The 20,034-nt window shown below is 36.9% G+C and overlaps 3 protein-coding genes and 1 pseudogene across 15 annotated transcripts; 2 read left to right on the forward strand and 2 right to left on the reverse strand.

Moving 5' to 3' along the window:
• The first annotated feature begins 511 nt into the window (after positions 1-511).
• Positions 512-2,636, forward strand: LOC105108878 (uncharacterized; annotated as a pseudogene).
• Positions 2,637-3,244: 608 nt separating this feature from the next.
• LOC105108877 (probable inactive receptor kinase At5g58300) lies at positions 3,245-7,802 on the forward strand. 4 transcript variants are annotated; one of them, XM_011003373.1, is made up of 4 exons: positions 3,245-3,377; positions 5,147-5,588; positions 5,727-6,479; positions 6,782-7,802. In XM_011003373.1, the coding sequence occupies exons 2-4, from the start codon at positions 5,198-5,200 to the stop codon at positions 7,396-7,398; spliced, it is 1,761 nt and encodes a 586-aa protein (XP_011001675.1). In that variant the 5' UTR covers positions 3,245-3,377; positions 5,147-5,197; the 3' UTR covers positions 7,399-7,802. The 4 variants fall into 4 exon arrangements, with proteins under 4 accessions (XP_011001675.1, XP_011001671.1, XP_011001674.1 ...); XM_011003369.1 differs by having other exon boundaries at positions 3,248-3,377; positions 5,147-6,479; XM_011003372.1 differs by having other exon boundaries at positions 3,249-3,377; positions 5,147-6,479; positions 6,785-7,802.
• Positions 7,803-9,107: 1,305 nt separating this feature from the next.
• LOC105108876 (UDP-galactose/UDP-glucose transporter 3-like) lies at positions 9,108-12,186 on the reverse strand. Its single transcript, XM_011003368.1, has 6 exons — positions 12,015-12,186; positions 11,820-11,917; positions 11,576-11,734; positions 11,294-11,397; positions 11,085-11,206; positions 9,108-9,790 (listed from the first exon to the last, which is right to left on the reverse strand). The coding sequence occupies exons 1-6, from the start codon at positions 12,119-12,121 to the stop codon at positions 9,382-9,384; spliced, it is 999 nt and encodes a 332-aa protein (XP_011001670.1). The 5' UTR covers positions 12,122-12,186; the 3' UTR covers positions 9,108-9,381.
• A 401-nt stretch (positions 12,187-12,587) lies between these two features.
• Positions 12,588-19,199, reverse strand: LOC105108874 (uncharacterized protein PFB0145c-like). Of its 10 annotated transcripts, XM_011003358.1 has the most exons (15): positions 18,963-19,199; positions 18,553-18,828; positions 17,543-17,587; positions 17,347-17,409; positions 17,133-17,195; positions 16,892-16,954; positions 16,704-16,766; positions 16,446-16,508; positions 16,301-16,363; positions 15,976-16,038; positions 15,739-15,801; positions 14,039-14,098; positions 13,703-13,846; positions 13,416-13,511; positions 12,588-13,193 (listed from the first exon to the last, which is right to left on the reverse strand). In XM_011003358.1, exons 2-15 carry the CDS (start codon positions 18,805-18,807, stop codon positions 12,798-12,800), a joined length of 1,500 nt encoding a protein of 499 aa, XP_011001660.1. In that variant the 5' UTR covers positions 18,808-18,828; positions 18,963-19,199; the 3' UTR covers positions 12,588-12,797. The 10 variants fall into 10 exon arrangements, with proteins under 10 accessions (XP_011001660.1, XP_011001666.1, XP_011001665.1 ...); XM_011003364.1 differs by lacking the exon at positions 17,347-17,409; XM_011003363.1 differs by lacking the exon at positions 17,133-17,195.
• Positions 19,200-20,034: the final 835 nt, after the last annotated feature.

Here is a 20,034-nt window from a genome sequence, read left to right on the forward strand (position 1 = left end):
AGAAGATGCATCCCTGACATAAATATATCTTTAAGACGTTTCAAAAAGGTCTTTCGAGGAGTAAAGAGAACTTTTTCTGGAAGATCATGGAATGATTTGAAATGCAACTGTTCTTTCCTAATAAGGAGCTGAGTTCTAGTCATCTTAAAGGTTAAAAGTTCTGGCTATGAAACTCAGCAAATTCGCTTCGTCATTTGTAATTCTAAGACCACATCCTATATTTGCATGCACTAACAATCTATTGATTCAGATTTATCCAGCTGACTGAAAAGAAGGGCTACAAATTATTGAAAACTTGCCTGCTGGGCCTTGCAAGTTGCGAGTTAGAGTCAAATGATCGTAGATTCAAAAGGGATAGACATATGGAATGGGCAGGGTCTATATATCTATAGTAAAGTTAATGTTGTTTGGCACATCCTATGTCTTGATTAGGGCCAACGTTGAGGAAAGTCAGAACTCATTCTGTTAACTGTTACTTGTTGTTCATGTATATATATGTGAACTTGCTTCTCATTTTCTCCTCCAATGAATGGTGAATATTGCAGCTGAAATGGCTTATCTTGAGACCAAGAAATATCTTAGCACCATTGGCTTTCTTGTCATCGTTCTATGCCTATTTCCTGCAATGGATGATGCTACTGCAGTTGTAAGTGCTAATATGCTTTCCACTCCATTCATTTCTTTTGACTAACGAAGCCAAGTTATTACTATATACTGTCATCTATCATGCTGCAAGTATTCTAATCTCTAATTTCATGTGATTGAAGTGGCTAAATCATGGAGCTGATATTAGCAATACAAGAAGTGCAAAGGGTGCTAATCAATCGATTGACAGTTAAAAATTTGCGGCTAAAATGGACATTCTTTGCCGGTAAAGACATATCTGCAACTCCAGCAATAGCCAATGGAGTTGTATATTTTCCTTCTTGGAATGGATTTTTGTATGCAGTTAATGCATTCAACGGTGCTTTAATATGGAAGCAGAACCTCAGTCAGCTAACCGGACTAACTGGCACCGGAATCGTAGTGAACGTGACAGTGTCTAGATCAACCCCCACAATAGCCGACGATCTCTTGCTTGTTGGAATTTATGGGCCCGCTGTAGTGATTGCTGTCACACGGGCCAGTGGGAGACTTGTGTGGTCTGCTCAACTAGATCCACGCCCTAGAGCACAGATCACACAATCCAGAACATTTTACAACGGGTTAGTCATATGAACAACTAGATTTCTAGGTACATATAGTGCCATAATCCACCACTAACATCACATGAAATCAATTTTTTCCGTTTTTGTTCCATAGAGCATTCTATGTTGGAGTTTCGTCACTAGAAGTAGGTTTACCTGCTAATCAGTGCTGCACTTTCCGAGGTAGCATGACAAAGCTAAATGTTCGGACAGGTGCCACCATATGGAGAACATATACGCTACCTGATAACCAAGGCAAATTGGGAGGCTACTCAGGAGCTGCCATTTGGGGAAGCAGCCCCGCTATTGATGTAACTAGGAGACTGGTTTACGTCGGAACTGGGAACCTCTACACAGCTCCTCGAGAAGTGACCCAGTGCCAAGAAGCACAAAACAATCAGACAACAAAACCAGCCCAGCCAGACCAGTGCATCGGGCCAGATATCCACTTCGACTCAATTTTGGCTATCAATATCGATACTGGAAGGATTAAATGGTCGAGGAAACTGAGTGGCTATGATGTTTTTTACTTTGCATGTTTGGTTCCTAACAACCCTGATTGCCCTCCAGGACCTAATCTGGATGCAGATTTTGGAGAGGCACCCACGTTGCTTACCATCACCGCTAACCGAACTAGACGTGACGTTGCAGTGGCTGTACAAAAGAGTGGCTTTGCCGTGGCTCTAGATCGAGACACTGGATCTATAGTCTGGTCTAAAGTAAGCACGAAACTAATGAAAAATAATAGAAAAACCAAAGGGTTCTTCACTAACAAGTACTGTACATCCTCAGGATCATAACATTCGCTAATAAGATCTGATTTCTATTTATGTAGCTGGCAGGACCAGGTGGTTTGGAGGGAGGAGGGATATAGGGGGCAGCTACAGATGAGAGGACAGTGTATACGAACATTGCCAACAGCAATCGAGAGAGGTTCACACTGGCGCCGTCGAACCAGACAACAACAGTAGGAGCATGGGTAGCACTGGATGCAAACTCAGGCCAAATATTGTGGTCCACAGCAAACCCCAGCAACGAAGCTGCTCAAGGACCCGTAACAATAGTAAATGATGTACTCTTTGCAGGATCGGTGGCTCCAAACGGCCCCATATATGCAATGGATGCCAAAACTGGCAATATTCTGTGGTCATACAACACTTGTGCGACTGTATATGGAGGTGTCTCAGCAAGTTACGGGTGTATCTATCTTGGGAATGGCTATTCAATTGGCCTGGCAAGGTTCCACCCTTCTTGGACTGGTGGAACTTCACTCTATGCTTTCTGCGTTGCCTAAGTGGCAGCTCGATCGACCCTGGCGAAATGAACGAACCTAATAAAACCATCATGTTACTTATCTCCATTGTCTCTGTTTCCTCAGTGCTGAGATAATATTTGCACTTTTAAATTGAGACAATAATACCATATAAAGCTGCCTGCTTTATATGATAAGTAACCTTATCTCGATAAGAGACAATAACACTTCTTTTTATTAAAAAATCTAAGGGCTTCAATTTAAAAAAACAAAAAATTTAAAAATATTATTTAAAATAAATAAATAAACCTGCTGAATTAGGTTATTAATTTACAAACTAAGCCACACCAAAAACCGAATCGATCTGGTGAGGTTATATAAACATTATGCTATATAAGTGATCATATTAAAATCAATTTAATTTATATGAAAATATAATTATGATTATTTTTTAAATAATTTTTATGTTAAAATATACGTTAATGATATTATTTATTTTTTAAAAATTATTTTTTATATAATATATTAAAATAATTTGAAAATACTAAAAATATATTAATTTAAAGTAAATAAAAAAATAAATTTTTTTAATATTTTTTAAAATTATTCTTAGAACGCAAAAACAACCAGTAATTCTTAATTATGGGAAACAGATAATTAATCATTGAGATCTGCATTAAGCTACTGATCTGATCACTCACTGGCTTATGGCCACAGCGTTAGCTTGACGATGAAGCCTAATATTTAAAAATATTAGAAACAGAACCAGCGGGAAGCGTGTTTTTGAAGCAATGCCGTTGCAGCTTTAGCTTCGGCTACCTACACAACTTTTTTGTCCTTTTAGTTTCCTTGCTAGCTGCCTGTATGCTTACTGTTTTATCCTACTATCTCCAACGGTTATGACTGCTGCGCTGCTCTCGTTCCTTGTCCGTTTCTAGGTGTCAACTCTCTCTCTCTCTCTCTGTGAATGTGGTTGTGCTTTTAATTCGAAAGTTTTTCTGTTTTTGGTCTCTGACAAAGTGTAGGAAAATTGAAGAAATCTGATTACGACGTTTTGTATTATTGTGTGTGTGTGTGTGTAGTCTCGGTTTGTCAAAGCTTAATTAAGTAAATACAAATTTCTTTTCATTTTATTTGTTTGAATTTTGAATTCGCAACTTTTCCTGTTCGATTGCTGAGAAAATGCAGGAAATTTGATTGCTACATTGTGCGTTATCTTTTGGCTGTATGTATGTATTTATACGTGTAAGTATGCTTATGTGTGTATGTAAGTATTTGTGTATACGTGTTTCCTGTTGGATTAAGCTTGATTGATACAGAAGTTCTTTGCATTTAATGTTTTTGAATTTTGAATTCTTAAGTTAATTTTTCTTTTTTATTTACTGAGAAATTGCAGGAAAACTGAAGAAATTTGATTGCCACATTTCCCCTCTTATTTTTTTGCCGTGCTGTTGTAATCACTGTTTGATTAAGCTTAATTAATTCCGAAAATTGTAACTACAAATAAGATATTTCAGGTTAAAAAAAAGAGACGAATTTTCCCGATTGCTTCACTCTAAAAGGTTACTACTGTGTAAGAAATTAATCAGTCCTTTAAGTGAATTTGACTACTGTGTAAGAAATTAATCAGTCCTTTAAGTGAATTTGAAGTTTGCTAGCTTTGATTCTTTTTCTATGATCACATGGATTGGTGATTACTAACTGTCTTTACGCAATTGAGGATTAGAAGAAGTTATGAAGGCTGAAAAATTACGTTCTTCAATTGCTTTTGCTTTCATTTTAAATAGAAAGGAAGGGAGTTTCTTTTACTTTTTCTTTTTGTTCTTCTTAGTCCTTTACAGTAGGTGATTTTGATGTGTTTCATGCTTTTACGCATTGGATCTATGTCCTTGAAAATTTGGAGTTTGTGGCATGATTATGTGTGTTTAGGGAGACTTTGTTAGAAATTAGAAGAACTTTTGAGACGATTATGCAGGTGAAACCTTTGTTGCTCGGACCCGGAATCTGGTATTTGACAGGGGTGAGTGTGTGTTTGATACACATACCCATGTCCCGACTCAGTGAATTTTTCGAACTTTCTTTCATTTTTCCATGTAGTTGGAGTACTGTCAGAGCTTCCATACTCGTATCCAAGTGTCCAACATAGGAGAAAACTATTTCAGCAAGATAAAGCAAAGACTCTTCCTGCCTACGATTATCTATGTCATAGATTTGCCCCTTTAAATGCTGGCATGACATCATGTCTTTTTCCGCTTTTCTTTTACTGGCTAACAAAGCATTTGGTCCTGACTGTTATTGTGGGGCTCACAGCATTTGGTCCTGAGTGTTATTATGGGGCTCTCAGTAGGCAGTTGAATCCAAGTGGAAAAGGATACGAAATGCTTTTTGATGATATCAGTGTTGACTGATCTCTGGATTATAAATTAGTGACGAGTCTTAGTTTTGTTTACGGATAGGTTAGCTTTCGTGAAGACGACTCTTGGCATCAATGCTCGTAGCTGTTGTTTAACTTCTTTACAGCACCATTTGCCATATAAGGCCAATGTTCATGAGTTTTTATGCTTTCTTGTTCTTTTTCTGTTTAGAATATGTGATTGAGTGGCAGTTACTTTGCTTTGTTAGTCATGCTTTTTATAAACTAGGAAACGTTTTATATAGTCATTATTCTGCATTAGTTCATTTGTAGAAGTATTTTTTGCTGTGCCAGGAAAATGGAGAATTGATAATCACCTAGGTGGACATTTCATCGGCAGACTCTATGATGATGCTCTCATTTTCTGTGGCCTTGACATGGTCTTTACTGCTGCTTTTCCTTCACCATAGTGTGGCTGCCCTCCTTTCTGACAGACAAGCCCTCCTTGAATTTGCTTCTGCAGTTCCTCATAGCCCAAAACTTAACTGGAAATCTAGTATCCCAATATGCACCTCTTGGGTTGGTATCACTTGCAACACAAAAGGCTCCCGTGTGATTGCTGTCCACCTCCCTGGTGTTGGACTCTATGGTCCTATTCCAGCCAAAACACTTGGGAAACTGGATTCCCTAACGATCCTCAGTCTCCGGTCCAACTTCCTAAGCGGGGATCTCCCAGCAGATTTGCTCTCCCTTCCTTCGCTCCACTCCATGTATCTTCAACATAATAATTTCTCAGGTAACATCCCATCTTCCTTCTCTCCCCGGACTAGTATGCTTGACCTTTCATTCAATTCCTTCACTGGACTTATTCCAGCTGCCATACAAAACTTAACACACCTTACTAGCTTGAGCCTCCAAAACAATTTACTCTCAGGACCCATACCTGAATTCAATACATCACGGCTCACGCAATTAAATTTGAGCCACAATCTCTTCAATGGTTCTATTCCAGCTGCCCTACAAAAGTTTCCTACCTCCTCCTTTGAAGGGAACAGTATGCTATGTGGACCACCACTAAAACTGTGTAATGTATCTACCCCTTCACCTTCCCCGAGCCCCACTTCCTTAACACCACCTCGAACAGTGACTAAAAGACCAAGTGATGGCTCCAAGAAGAAACTAAGTAGGGGATATATCATTGGTATTGCAGCTGGAGGTTCTGCATTGCTATTGTTTCTAGTTGTAATGATTGTGGTTTGCTGTGTGAAGAAAAAAAGTGGTGAGAGTAATGGTGTGCTAAAGGGGAAAGGGGGAAGGACTGAGAAGCCTAGTAAAGACTTTGGGAGTGGGGTGCAAGAAGCTGAGAAGAACAAGCTGGTGTTTTTTGAAGGTTGTTCTTGCAATTTTGACCTTGAGGATTTACTAAGAGCTTCAGCTGAAGTGCTAGGAAAGGGGAGTTATGGGACAACCTATAAGGCCATCTTGGAGGAGGGTATGACGGTGGCTGTGAAGAGGTTGAAAGAAGTGGTGGTTGGGAAAAAGGAGTTTGAGCAACAGATGGAGATTGTTGGGAGTGTAGCCCGGCACCCACATGTCATGCCTCTTCGCGCTTATTACTACTCCAAGGATGAGAAACTCTTGGTTTATGACTATGCACCATCTGGTAGCTTTTTCACGGTATTGCATGGTATGTTTCGCTCACCATCTTGTTCTTTTCTCCTTTCTTTTCCAAGCCTTGCTCCTTTTCTTGCATGTTTCGGTACTGATCAGCGATAACTAGACTTTGCATAGTATGCTTAAATAAAAAAAAAGGAGTGCAAAGAATTTAGTCTGCATCATACTTTGGTGAAAAGATAGGATGATTGTGTTAAGCTTGGGATTATTTGAAATGAAGAACACGGCTATTGGCTTCCTCTACTTCTGATGGCAGTTATATCATTTTTAATTGTATGATTTCTCTTGTCATCATAATTCTCCATACGTGACCTGCAGGAAACAGGGAAGTTGGACGAACTGCTCTAGATTGGGAATCCAGAGTAAAGATCTGCCTTGAAACTGCAAAAGGCATCGCCTATATCCATTCTGCTTGTGGAGGGAATTTCATTCATGGCAACATCAAGTCCTCCAATGTACTCCTGATGCAAGACCTCCACGGATGCATCTCAGATTTTGGTTTAACTCCTCTATTGAGTTACCCTAGTGTCCCATCAAGAAGTGTAGGCTACCGGGCTCCTGAAGTGATTGATACACGAAAATCTACCCAGAAATCTGACGTCTACAGTTTTGGTGTTGTCCTCCTTGAGATGCTGACGGGAAAAGCACCAGTTCAATCACCAGGGCATGATGATTTGATTGATCTCCCAAGATGGGTCCAGTCTGTTGTTCGAGAGGAATGGACAGCGGAAGTGTTTGACGAGGAGCTAATGAGATACCAGAACATCGAAGAGGAGATGGTAGAGATGCTTCAAATAGCAATGGCTTGTGTGGCAGTGGTGCCAGACATGAGGCCTACCATGGAAGAAGTAGTTAGGATGATTGAAGAAGTCGGGCCATCTGAATCTGAGAACCGCCCATCATCAGAGGAGAACAAGGGATCAGACACGTAAAAACCTCATAATTAATATGCCACACTTATCACATCGAGATTCCTGCTAAGATTCCTGTTTGAAGCCAGTTCCAGAACGACGATCTTGCGGTGAAGTTTCTGACCAAGACTACAGAGGCTCTCATGTAAGTGCTTAATTACAAGTCCCTCGCACTTCGATTGTTTTAGGAATTTAGTTAACAAATTTGGCGTGACTAGCTCTTGTTTCCTCCTAGCTATCATTGTAACAGTAGTGGTTTCTGGAAAACAAAAAAAAAAATATACTTGCCTTGGTTTATGAAACTGTTAATCAAGGTGTGATATTTAGTCCGCTTCTTATCATTCTGAGGCAGGATATTTTTTTTTTTTTACTTAAACACATGTATAACCAGCTGATTACCTAATTCTCCGGTAACTTTCCCGGAACCCAATGGCATTAGCCGCCGATCCGATGCCATGCCTGATTACCCATCGCTTCACCATCATACATTATTCTGAAAGGAATTTTGAAGCTATCACTCCCAATCCCATGCCAGATTGATCGAGAGAGTAGCCTCGTGAGAAATAATCTTGGCTAAATTTATTGGAGGTGGCTTCCTTATCTGAATGGGAGCTCCTTCAAATTTACTTGTTAGACGACAACTTAATTTCTTGTTGCTGGTGCTGCTGCTCAGCAGTTGGAGACATTTGATGACTGTTGATTTGTTCCTCAAACTAATAGGTCTTTTTCATGCCAGATTGTGCAGGACGTGGAAAGAAGGGGGGGGGGGGGGGGGGGGGGGGGCGCGTCTATTTTTTATTTCTATTGCCTTGGCGACATGGCCGAGTGGTAAGGGGGGGTAGTTGCAGCCAGCTTCTCTTCGTTAAAACATACCCTTAACAAGGAAACAACACATTTTGTTGAAAGCTGAAAGGAGTCGTTTTATGGTTAGAGTTTCATAGTACAAGAAACGAAAACGTATTTAGTGGGAGAAACGGGGGTAAAAGTATGAAATTAATCTGTTTTTTTTTTTTATATATATATAAATAATTCTTGTCTTTTTTGAAAAAACAACAAGGATAAAAACACAGCCTCTCTTTATCTCAATTGTTGGTGTCACGAGACAATAATCAAATTTACCCAACGGACTCCATACAGGGATTAAACTGGGAAATAGTTTCGGTTATCAAGGCAACGAGCCAACTAGTAGGTTTTCCAATCAATCAACTTTATTAAAAGTTGACTCAATAAAGTCAACCATGTTACTAAAGAGTCAACTGGGTCATAAAAGCCAAAAAAAAAAAGAACTGGACCTCTATTGTCGGCTTTTGACGAGGGAGGATGGAATTCCAAAACGCAATATTGTCCCTGAAATAACATTTAAATTAGCAACGTGGAGCACCAACTTTCAGTTTTTCTCAATCAAACACAAAAGCTTTATTTTTTTCACATTTTGGGACACCAATTTTCCGATTATCCCATTATTTTATAAGAATCTATTGGTTTTTCCTTACTATTAATTAAAAAAAATCTAAAAATACTTAATTGGTATGGCCGAAAGAGTCGGTGCACCAAAATATAGGAGAATAAAATCCTTGTAATTGTTTGAGATAACATGTTTTGATATGATTGAAAAAATTGGTGTGCTAAGAAAAAATTAAAGTTCACGTACTCAATTGAGAGTTTACTACTCTAGTGTAATTGTCCTATTTATTAGATGATATAGCAGCAATCAAATATCAACACGTTAGTTGGCAGAACGATTTTAGTATTCGTAGCATTAATCAGGTGAGCAAGTCCGAAGACAGACAAGGGCAGAGCAGCTCATCGGATGAAATTGTAGAACGAAGGCGGGCATTCTAAATTCAGTACCTTCATAAAGTATCTATTCAATTACATTTTACAATTCCTACTGGCAGTTCTGTAAATTTGTAACTGTTGAATCTTTACGGATATAGAATGATTATATATATAAAAAGAAAGTTAATGAGAGAGATGTACGTATTAAGTTCAAAATTGTTGTCGTCACATATGCTTTCTCTTCTTCTGCAGTTTCTGCAATTTTCTCCACTTGAGGTATATCTGATATGATAACCCTGAGAAGACCATGGCTACACATCCCCATTGTTTTGCTGAAAGGGGATTGCCACTAAGCACTGAAGAAACCACAATGCTGACAAACTTGCGGGTTGTGGTGATGGTTGTGTTGGCAAGAGACCCGAATCGGCTAATGGTTAAGAAGATGAAGTTCTGGCCCACAGCACCGCATAGGCAATAGAGCAAAATGTCCCATGCGGCCTCTGGATGCTGCTTGCAGAATTCGATTGCCTCATAGCCAATGCCATGTGGCCAGCCAAACATGTAGATCAGATTGTATATGGTGCCCCACAAATTCATTCCCAGCATTATATCCCAAGCACTTGTCTTTGGATACCTGAACAACACAGAGAGAGATGCTTTAGAAATAAAGATGCACATAGAGTGAAGAGAAGAATGAGGGTGATATATCGCCTAGTTTTTTTCCTATCAAAAAAAAAAGAGGAAGAAGGAAAAAAAGGAAACTTCTGGAGATACTTTCCAACATTATATCATTATTCACATAAAACTCATACCGCCCCAATTTATTTATTTCACAAAGATGTGACCAGATGGTATTATTATGAAAGGAGCAAGATCACAAAGAGATCAATGAGATTATGGCCTTGTGACACACAGAAAGACTGACCTTAGCCAATATGACGACCAAATGAGAGAACAGAGCAGATCACCACTCGACATAAACTCAAGCCCTACCTAACAGAACTACTTAGATACTCCATCGAGATCTAAGCAACGAAACGAAATGCAGACGGCAAATAACAATCAACACAACTGAGCTCACAAACAGCAGATTCAAACACCAGCTATGACTCTTACAAATTCAAATACCAATTGCTCAGATTTCAAAAGCTTAGTGAGTTCAAGAAACTAAAGTTCTATAACCAAGCCCCTTGGCTCTTACGTTTCCCTGACAAATAAGTCACCCCCCTGCTGACATACAACAAGGCACAATTGGAAAACCCATTTTTGTAACTGAAATGGCACCACCACCCAATGATCAACAAGAAAGAGATAACATTTGAAGCAGGAAAATATCCGCAAAACCAAGAGCCTTCCTGGTAATGTTGAAGAACCAATGCACTTCAGTAGATATCCCTCATACATCAAACAGGTCAACATAACCATCAGCAACCAAGCACTTAGGACTCAAACATTCAATTGGCAAGCTCCAGTCTACAAAACACCACCAGACTGGATGCTTTCTCCCAGGACACTGAAACCACTAACAAACTTGGATAGTGTTACAGGCCATTACACGAGAAGATGATAAACCCCTATATCATAGAGAAACAACATAGCCTGCCTCCACAGTCTCCCACTCCATTAAAATAAAAATGATTCTTTCCAGAAAGAGCATCAATTTAGAGTCATAGGAGAGGATTTTTCCAACAGATTAGCTAAAGATCTTCTTAGGATGAGTTGCATCTCAGTTCACCTAATAATTACTGGAAATAATTGCTTCTTCATTAAAATGATGAAACAACCAGAACAGAACCAATTTACTTCAACTTTCTGACCTCTAAAACGACAGAAGACCACAACAATATGATACACAGCCAGCAGCACTGAAATAGTAAAAACAAAATAAAAAACAAAAACAAAAGTTTGGACTGAACAAATAAACATACCTTGATTTAAGTGAATCCTGAGTCGCATTAGTAAACCCATCAAATGCAAGGTTCAAGAAACAAAGACCATATCCAATGGGTGCATTTGGATGTGCAAGCTTACTAATCGTCTTCGAGCTAGTCTGAAATCATACCAACCAAAAGCAAGAACTAAGAACAACCACACAACAACAACAATCACAAAGCAACTAATTAAATTTGTTACTCACCTTCAAAAGAGCAAATGTAGACACCCCTCCAGCAACAAGGAAAGTACAAAGATACTCGGGAACAGTGTAGCTTACTCCATATACCAAACAACCCATAAACATCACTGCACAATTCAAAATTCCCAATCCACCCATCAATTATTCAAGATAAATTACTAGGTGCTTCCTCGCTCACATTTAAAGTGGAATCCACCGTCACAACCACCCATACTAGATCCCACTTTTATCGGAGAGAAAGAAGCACCAGATCAGAAGTACCCAGCTAGGGAAGGAGGGACCGACCTGGAATCATTTTGGATGATTTGGCCAAGACCTGGGCAGGGTAACTGATATACTTTAGGGCTTCAATGCCCATAGCAGGACCAATTGTATTTGTAATGCCAGGACTCCAGTATGACCACCACGGAGCGCCGCTGCTGCCCGTCGACCAAATCTTTATCACTGAATTGAACATAACAAATTAAATTCACTCATTTTAATCTAATTTTTTAAAAACATTATTAAATTAGAAAAAAAAAATACGCACTTATATAAGACCAAATTAAGCAAACTACACTTTGCGCCAGATTTAAGAACGCAAGCTGCTCAAATCTCTTCCCGTCTGCACCAAATCGCTTCGTCGATCTAAATAAAAATTATATTCAAAATTAAATAATAATGCTTTGAAATTTGATTTATTAATAATTACTAAATAAATAAAAAGTAGAGGAAACTAACTTACAGAGTTTCTTGAAGAAAACCTTGATATATGTAAGCCGACCAGATCCCGGCTACGCAAAGGACCAGCACCAAGACTCGCCGGAGGCTGCTTCCGCCGCGTGCCTCCATTTTCCGATTACTTGGTTGCTTCTATTTTTCTCTTTGAGAGATCGCAATTCCAACAAACGGTGATCACATGGAAGACTGACCCATTTTAACATAACGGCCTTCCAACTAACTGCTACGTAAGTTTTCCACGTGTTTGTTTCTTATTGGCTTAGCGGCTTCACCTCTCCTTTCTCATTGGCTGCTCATACGCTACTCACTGTATCGTGCACGATGGTTGCCGATGATAGAAGATATTCAAATTAGACGGCTGTTATCGAGCACTAGCGTATAGGAGAATTCATTATTTCTTGGTGATGATGTGGCTAGAAATGATTGGTTATACGTGAGCACGTTGGAAAATGTGAGGCGCCTTGCTTGACAGCGATGACACGCGCCCCTTAAAGCGTTGGTTATTTAGCTAGCCGACAGGTCGTGCCAGATGAAAAACAATAGACGACTCGTCATTTAGTAAACAAAAGAGAAGAGATTCAAGACAAAATATGGTGCGCGTGCCAAGTTATCAACTCTGCATGTTATCTTACACTTTGATGAGCAAACATGTTTGGTATGTTTAAAAAATACAGTGTATTGGCTCGAATTTGGTCCATCACTACTGCATAAAAAATTGTATATGGGCAAAAAAAGAAAATAGATGGAAAGAAGGAAAGATTATGTATCCTATACCCTAGCTCAAGCCCTAATTTGAATCATCTTTGTTGACCAGGTCAGCACCACTGACATACTTAGCAACAAATGACATTAACCGGAAAGGAGCTCCTATTAGTGGAGCATCCGTGAGTGGCACGCCGCTCTTATCTTCAGCTTGCATCTCCACATCTGGAACTTCATTATCATCCAAAGGGATTTGCACAATTTCTTCAGCGTCAGGTTCTGAAGATTGTGGGAGCACCGCAGCGGGGTGGTCTGCTTCTAAGGACTCTGACTTAAGGTCCAATGCGGACTCGCTTAATTCAGACATGGGACCAGTTCCATTGGCAAGTTCAGAACTTCTAAGAATGACATCACTTCCCGCTGATGAAGAAAGACTAGCTGCTGTCTTTTGTTGGTCAAGTTTAATGTACAACTCATTCACCTGAGAAACAAATATAGAGTTAGATGATTGAAGTCATGATGCTTGCTAACACATTCCACATGAGTTCAAAGGCAAACCGCGCACCCCAACCCGCACATACACAAGCATGGACATTACAAACTTGGTCGATGCATATCATCGTCAAAACCCACTTAAAGACCATACATAAAGCCTCATTAAAAGCATGGAATTCATTAAAGAAAGAGGAAAGCAGTTCATTACTTTCTCAATAAGTTCTGCATTTTCAGTGATCACTTTGTCCACCAGTGCACAAGCTGCTTCAATCTGGGAGTTCAAGTCCTCTTTTTCAGCATCATTCTACATCAGAAACAGCAACTTTTCAGTATGTTTAATCACAATTCATCAGAAATGTTAACAACAAAAGAACATAGCATCTCAATATATGAATGGAAGTGTACAGTGCAGAAGTGTTCAGCAGCAAAAACTCAGACATATGACCATAAATTTAACTTCCAATAAGCTCACAAGCAGGACACTGGATGACAAACCTTTCCAAGTTCTGATGTGTTAGCAGAGGAGATGCTCTGTTGAGTCTCAACATTTTGAAGCTGTAACTTCAGGTCAGAGACACTTTCCTTCAGCTGTTGGTTTTCTTTCACGAGACTATTCCTGGAATATTCCAACTCCACCACCTGCCAGGCTTTGTTTTAATTACCATATCAGAACAAAATCAAGGATATGCTGCATAATGACCGTGCCCTACACACACTGCCTATAGGATAACCAAATATATCAACAATTAGCTTGAACAAAATTTGAAGTTCAATAGGCAGCAACAACAGAAGCAGTGATGTGACCATAACTACATGGATAAAACTATATACCTGTATTCGTAGACTTGCGATGTCGATATTCATTCTACCAACAATTTCTTTGGTTGTATTCTGTGTAGACTCATTGATATGCAAAATTAGAAGCACATACATTAATGCTTTGGTAATTCAATATCACGACTATATAAAGGATAAATACAAACTTCAGTAGATACATGCTTCAACAATGCAGGAGTAATGGAGCATCTTCAAAATATTTTTTCTCATTTTTCTTGAAATCTTATTGCATGTTATTTCTTATTTAGAAATTATGGTTATTATAGTTTACCATGACCTTCAAATTTATTTATTCAGAAGTTATACTGTTTAAAACTTTATTCCATTTCCTATTAAGTTTTGATAATTGATCTGTAAGGATTATTGTAAACTTCAGTAGATACTGCTTCAACAATGCACGAGTAATGGAGCATCTTCAAAATATTTGTTCTCATTTTTCTTGAAATCTTATTGCATGTTATTTCTTATTTAGAAATTATGGTTATTATAGTTTACCATGACCTTCAAATTTATTTATTCAGAAGTTATACTGTTTAAAACTTTATTCCATTTCCTATTAAGTTTTGATAATTGATCTGTAAGGATTATTGTAAGGATTCACTTTTCCTCCTTTCGTTTTTGCTGTCTATAAGAGAACGCCCACATTATCTCTTATAGTCATCACTTCGATTATTAAGGGTTAAGAAATTGAAAACAGTTTCTCCTCCAATACAATTATTCTTGTTTCTCCTATTTCATTTGCTCTACTTCTCTATCCTTTCTTCTCTCCTCTCCTCTCCTACCTAAATCCCTCTGTGTGTACAACATCATTGTGGAAGAACCCTCCAACTCATTTCCAACTTAAAATTTTTAACCAGTTTATTCTCTAATACAATTCTTCTAGTTTTCTCCCATTTCATTTGCTCTAATTCTCTACCCTTTCTTCCCTCCTCTCCTTCCTAAATCCCTCTCCGAGTACAACATCATTGTGCAAGAACCCTCCGACCATTTCCAAGTAAACAACATACAATGAGCACCTAACCACTTTTTTCTCCCTTCTCCATGTATAGAGTTTTAATATGCATATATAACTGAGATTTTTCATTTATCAAAAGAGAATAAGAGGCACTTTTCCCAAAGAGCTTTACTTTCTAGCCAACTGCATACACTAATTATGGCTGATGAAAATGTTTTAGCACCTGATCTATTTTCCAAAATCACCCTTCTAAATTAGAAACTTTTGAAGATAGAGAATTCTATTTGATTCTAAATAAGAAGTACGATAGAAGAGTAAAGAAATACTACTTTGCCTTTTCAATAACAGAATCTATATTTGAGAACAAACCAAAAAAAGAAAAACAAGACACTCCGTTATAATGGAAGCAGTGCAATTGAAGTTGGCCATATGTAAATATGCTGTGATGCATTGTTTTTTTTTAATAAAAAAATAATAGGAAAAGGTAGGCCCTTCTGCAGACATCATCTAGTAGTCTAGATATCCCAAAACCCAAGAAACGTTAAAGAAGGACAAATCTCCACTCAACCACATTTCAATTCCAGCACCTGCATACTTGAATGCATATGATACAAGATGAAACAGCCCAGTATCCAACAGGTATGTCAGAGCTCAGCTCACTAATTAACCAAACAAAATCCTTTGAGAAGGGAAAAAAAACAGGGGAAAACACAAACACAATGCACATAACAAGAGGTACCTCTGATACAGCCCAAGAATCTTTCTCATTATCTAACTGTCCAATTTTTTCCTCTAGGCTTGCCTGTGGAACATATCACAAAGCTATTCAACTATATAGACAAAATTTCCAAGGAATTATCAAACAATATTTCTCATGAGCGCACAACCAAAGACCAAAAATGAAATGTGTGATGCCAATCATCTAAACTTTTCTTATCTGGTTTCATTAAAAAAGCTTGTGAGGCAAGAAATATACCACTTTTAAACCCACAGCAGCCTTCTCATCCAGTAAGCGATTAAGTTTCTCCTCCAGGCCAGCCTGCATTTGATGTGGCTATAAATTAACAGCTCATCTTATAAACTGCATGCATTCAGTATTAAAATTCCATGGTTTGATGCTTATGATGAAAACACAGCTGGCAATCTTATAAGAAGCTGGGTATGGTCAACTTGCATATTTAAACATGGTTTTTCAATGATGGTTCCAAGGCTTATCATGCTAACGAGATATGCCCTTGAATGTGTTAAATGTTGCAAATGAGAGAAGATTTTGTTATAAGCTTCTATAAAACCAAAAGTACCTCTTTCAGAAGCCAGAAATCTTTTTCTCTCTGCAATTGCATGATTTTCATCTCTAAACCAGCCTGCAAATTATCCATTTAGACCAGAATGTAAAAGTACATTGAGCATGAAATTCACAAAGATTTAGCTGCCTGTTTATATCACCTCTTTCTGCATGTGCGAATCATTTTCAGTTTTCAATTGTTTGATTGTATCTTCAAAGGTAGCCTGTAAAAGGTATAGTCAGGTGACTTCCTCTTCCCAACAAATATCAAACAAAAAGATTGGAACTTTTGTAACATGACTGAAAGAGAGGAGAGATAACACTATTTTCCTATCCAAACATAATACATTTCTCAACATAATTTTCCTATCTAAACATAAACTAAGTGCGTTTCCCCATCTATCTAACAAGTTTACTACCTCTTTCTTTATGCACGAATTGTTTACACTTCTTAATTGATTGATTGTTTCTTCTAAGGAAGCCTGCAAAAAAATTATTGCAAACAAGGACACGACTTACATGATTAACAAAAAGTAGAAAAAACTAGCCTCTTAGAAGTTCAGGGCATTAATCCATTTCATCCCACCATTAGATGCATTGATATTACCTCTTTCTGTATGCGTGAATCATTTTCATCTTGTAATTGTTTGATTGTCTCTTCAAAGGTAACCTGTTAAATGCATTAAGTTACTTCTTGCATGAATTAAAAAAGAATGAAGTGAGTTTCTTCATGCTTTGCATAAATGTTAATACAAAGAAACTAATTCAATATTACAATACAAAATGTGTGAAGTAATTCAGAAAATTTTCACAAGTACATTCCCACAGTTAGATTAACCTCAAAATACCTCTTTCTGTATGTGTGACTCATTTTCATCTTGTAATTTTTTGATTGTCTCTTCAAAGGTAGCCTGTGAAACACAGTAAGTTACTTCTTAAATTAAAAAAAAAAGAAGAAAAAGTCAAGATGACAACAGAAAGAGTCTTTTGCACAAGCAAAAATGTCAACATGACAACAGAAAGAGTCTTTTGCACAAGCACGCATGCACATGGTTTCCACACCTGTGTCTTTATGAGTGAATCGGTTTCATTTTGTAAATGTTTGATTGTATCTTGTAAAGCAGCCTGTACAAAAGAAAAGAAAAAATTTCCTATTTAAAACTAATGTCAAAAACAAAGATATCCGATTATGTAAATAAATGATAGAGAGAAGAGGGAAAGAATTAAGAATGAAAAGCGAGCTGACTGAATGTGTCACCTCTCTTTGAAGCCACCACTGGTTCTCTGCTTCAGCCAAGATGGACTGCAAAACAGAATTTTAAAACGATGGGATCATTATCAGCAGTCAATCCTACAGAAAATCTAAATGTAACTAGCAAAATGAAGAAGAATCTGAAAACACAAAGCAACTGGAAAATGGCCACACGTATTATCCAATCTTTCCTTAGCAGAAGACAAAAAAAAGTATAAACAAAAACATTAAAATACACCATGAACCAAAATCTCAGAAGTTTACATTAAGGGATACAAAAAATACAATTTGTCACATCTTCCCTACTCCCACAAATCTTCCACAGAAAAAACCGAATAATAATGATTTCACAAATTAGACAGAGCCACAAAAATTTAAGCAAGCTGCCAGGCTTCTGAATTTGAATTTGTTGACATAATGAGAAGTTCCCGCAACATCAAATAAAGAGAATCATGGTTCCAATTCTTACAATCACATCAAATCAAGAGAATCACGGATCCAATTCTAATTCTTATAATCACAACACTGAAAGCCAGCAAAAAAAAAAAAACAAAGGAGGGGGAGCTTCAAGGCCAGAATCGTACACAAAATAGAGCAGTAATACTATGCCCGCACACTTAACATTGAATTAACCAAAACGTTCATCTGAGTGACCCAAACCAATCAGTGCAATAAACACATATATAAAAACTTTTTTCCAGACCCCTTGCTATCAAAACTACAGTTATCATAGTAAGTGTAGCAAATGACAATGCGATTCTCGGGTTATCATTATTAATCAAAACTTAACTTAATTTATGAAAAAAACACAAAATTTTCACCTCTAACATATCAATAATCAAATCATACATAAGATCTAACAATTCCTCTCTCTTTTTTTTCTTTTTCCATTTTTTATTAACTAAACTAAGTGGTTAATTCTCCATTTATTTATCAATAATAAACTTAGAACAAATCAAACCCACCTAGTAAGACAAACACAAAAAAAATTACGAATTGGATTGAAAAAAACTTACAGATTGTGGTGCTACTCCATTGGGCTTATCATTATGTGTATTAAAATCCCCCACATCCACAGCATCACCATTTGAAGATGCCTCTATTACTTGATTATCATTCTCATTACCATGATTCTGCCCATTGTTGTTGTTGTTGTTGTGATGATGAGCCGACACGTCGTCTTCCGCTGCTTGATTACTATTACTATTACCATGATAGTTCTGTTTGTTTTTCTTTTTCTTGTTTCGCTTCTTCTTCTTCTCTTCCTCCATTTTTAATAAATTAAAGAAAACCTGCAATCAGATCAAAATTAAATAACTGATTAATTAATTATATAAGATCTCGCTTTCATTTCTTGCAATCAGATCTGAATAAAAAAAATCAGTAAATTCGATAGAGATCGGATACAATGATCTCTAATACATACTGATGCACTGAAGAATCCGCCTTCTTCTCAAGGAGAGTGAAAAAGCTGAAAACTTGTCGTCTTTCAGCGGGTAACGGTTTCTTTTCGTTGATGGAATAAGAAGAGGAGAGATGTTCTTGTGGCTGATGAAAGAGAGGTATGCAAATCAAGTGGCTGTCATTGTTGCTCAAGCTTCGTATTTATTTCGTGCATAGCTGTAATAAAATTCCTTTTTTTCTAATATCAAGACAGGTAGTTTGGAAGAAGATTTTTTTTTTTTTTTTTTTGTTAAAACCAACTGTTTTAGCTGAAGTTTTTATAAGTAATTTGGTGTGTTTTGTTTTTGTGTTTTAAAAGTATTTTAAAAATAATTTAATTTTTTATTTTTTTATTTTAAATTTTATTTTTATACAAGATTAATATAATTTACGCGTTTGTTTATAATTCCATGCGTTTGCCCATCTGCTATCTGTCCAAAATTATGTAAAGCGTGTCTAATGTAAAGTATTTGAAAAAACAATCATAATTATACTTTTAAACGGGTTAGGTTTTGAATTATTTTGATATATTTTCTAATGCAAGGTATTTAAAAAAACAATCACAATTATACTTTTAAACGGGTTAGGTTTTGAGTGAACTAGAAGATTTTTATTTTTATTTTTTAAATAATTAACATATTAAAATAATTACAAAAATTTAAATTTTAAAATAAAATTCTTTAAAAATAAAATTAAACTACAATGCAAAATAAAATATAAGTTAGTTAATCATTTTAAAATTATGTCAAATAATTTTATTTTTTGATTTAATAATTTAATATTAAATTTATTAAAGAAGCATTATTTTATTTTTTATGATGATAACTTGGTATTAAGGTCAAGTATTAGTTTGGATTAATTTAAAGTTTTTCATCATTTTTATATTTAATTTTTTTAATTTTATTTTATTTTTAAAAAAATGATTTTTCAGCTTCATCATTAAATTTTGGAGAATTGGGTTTTGTTACCTTTTTTTTTTTTTATGCTGTCAACCTTATCTTAAGCATGGATGACGTGTATATCATTAGCTGTTGTTGATATTGATGTTTTTTTTT

This window comes from Populus euphratica, unplaced genomic scaffold (genome assembly GCF_000495115.2).
Source record: "Populus euphratica unplaced genomic scaffold, PopEup_1.0 scaffold230.1, whole genome shotgun sequence".
Taxonomy (NCBI): Eukaryota; Viridiplantae; Streptophyta; class Magnoliopsida; order Malpighiales; family Salicaceae; genus Populus; species Populus euphratica.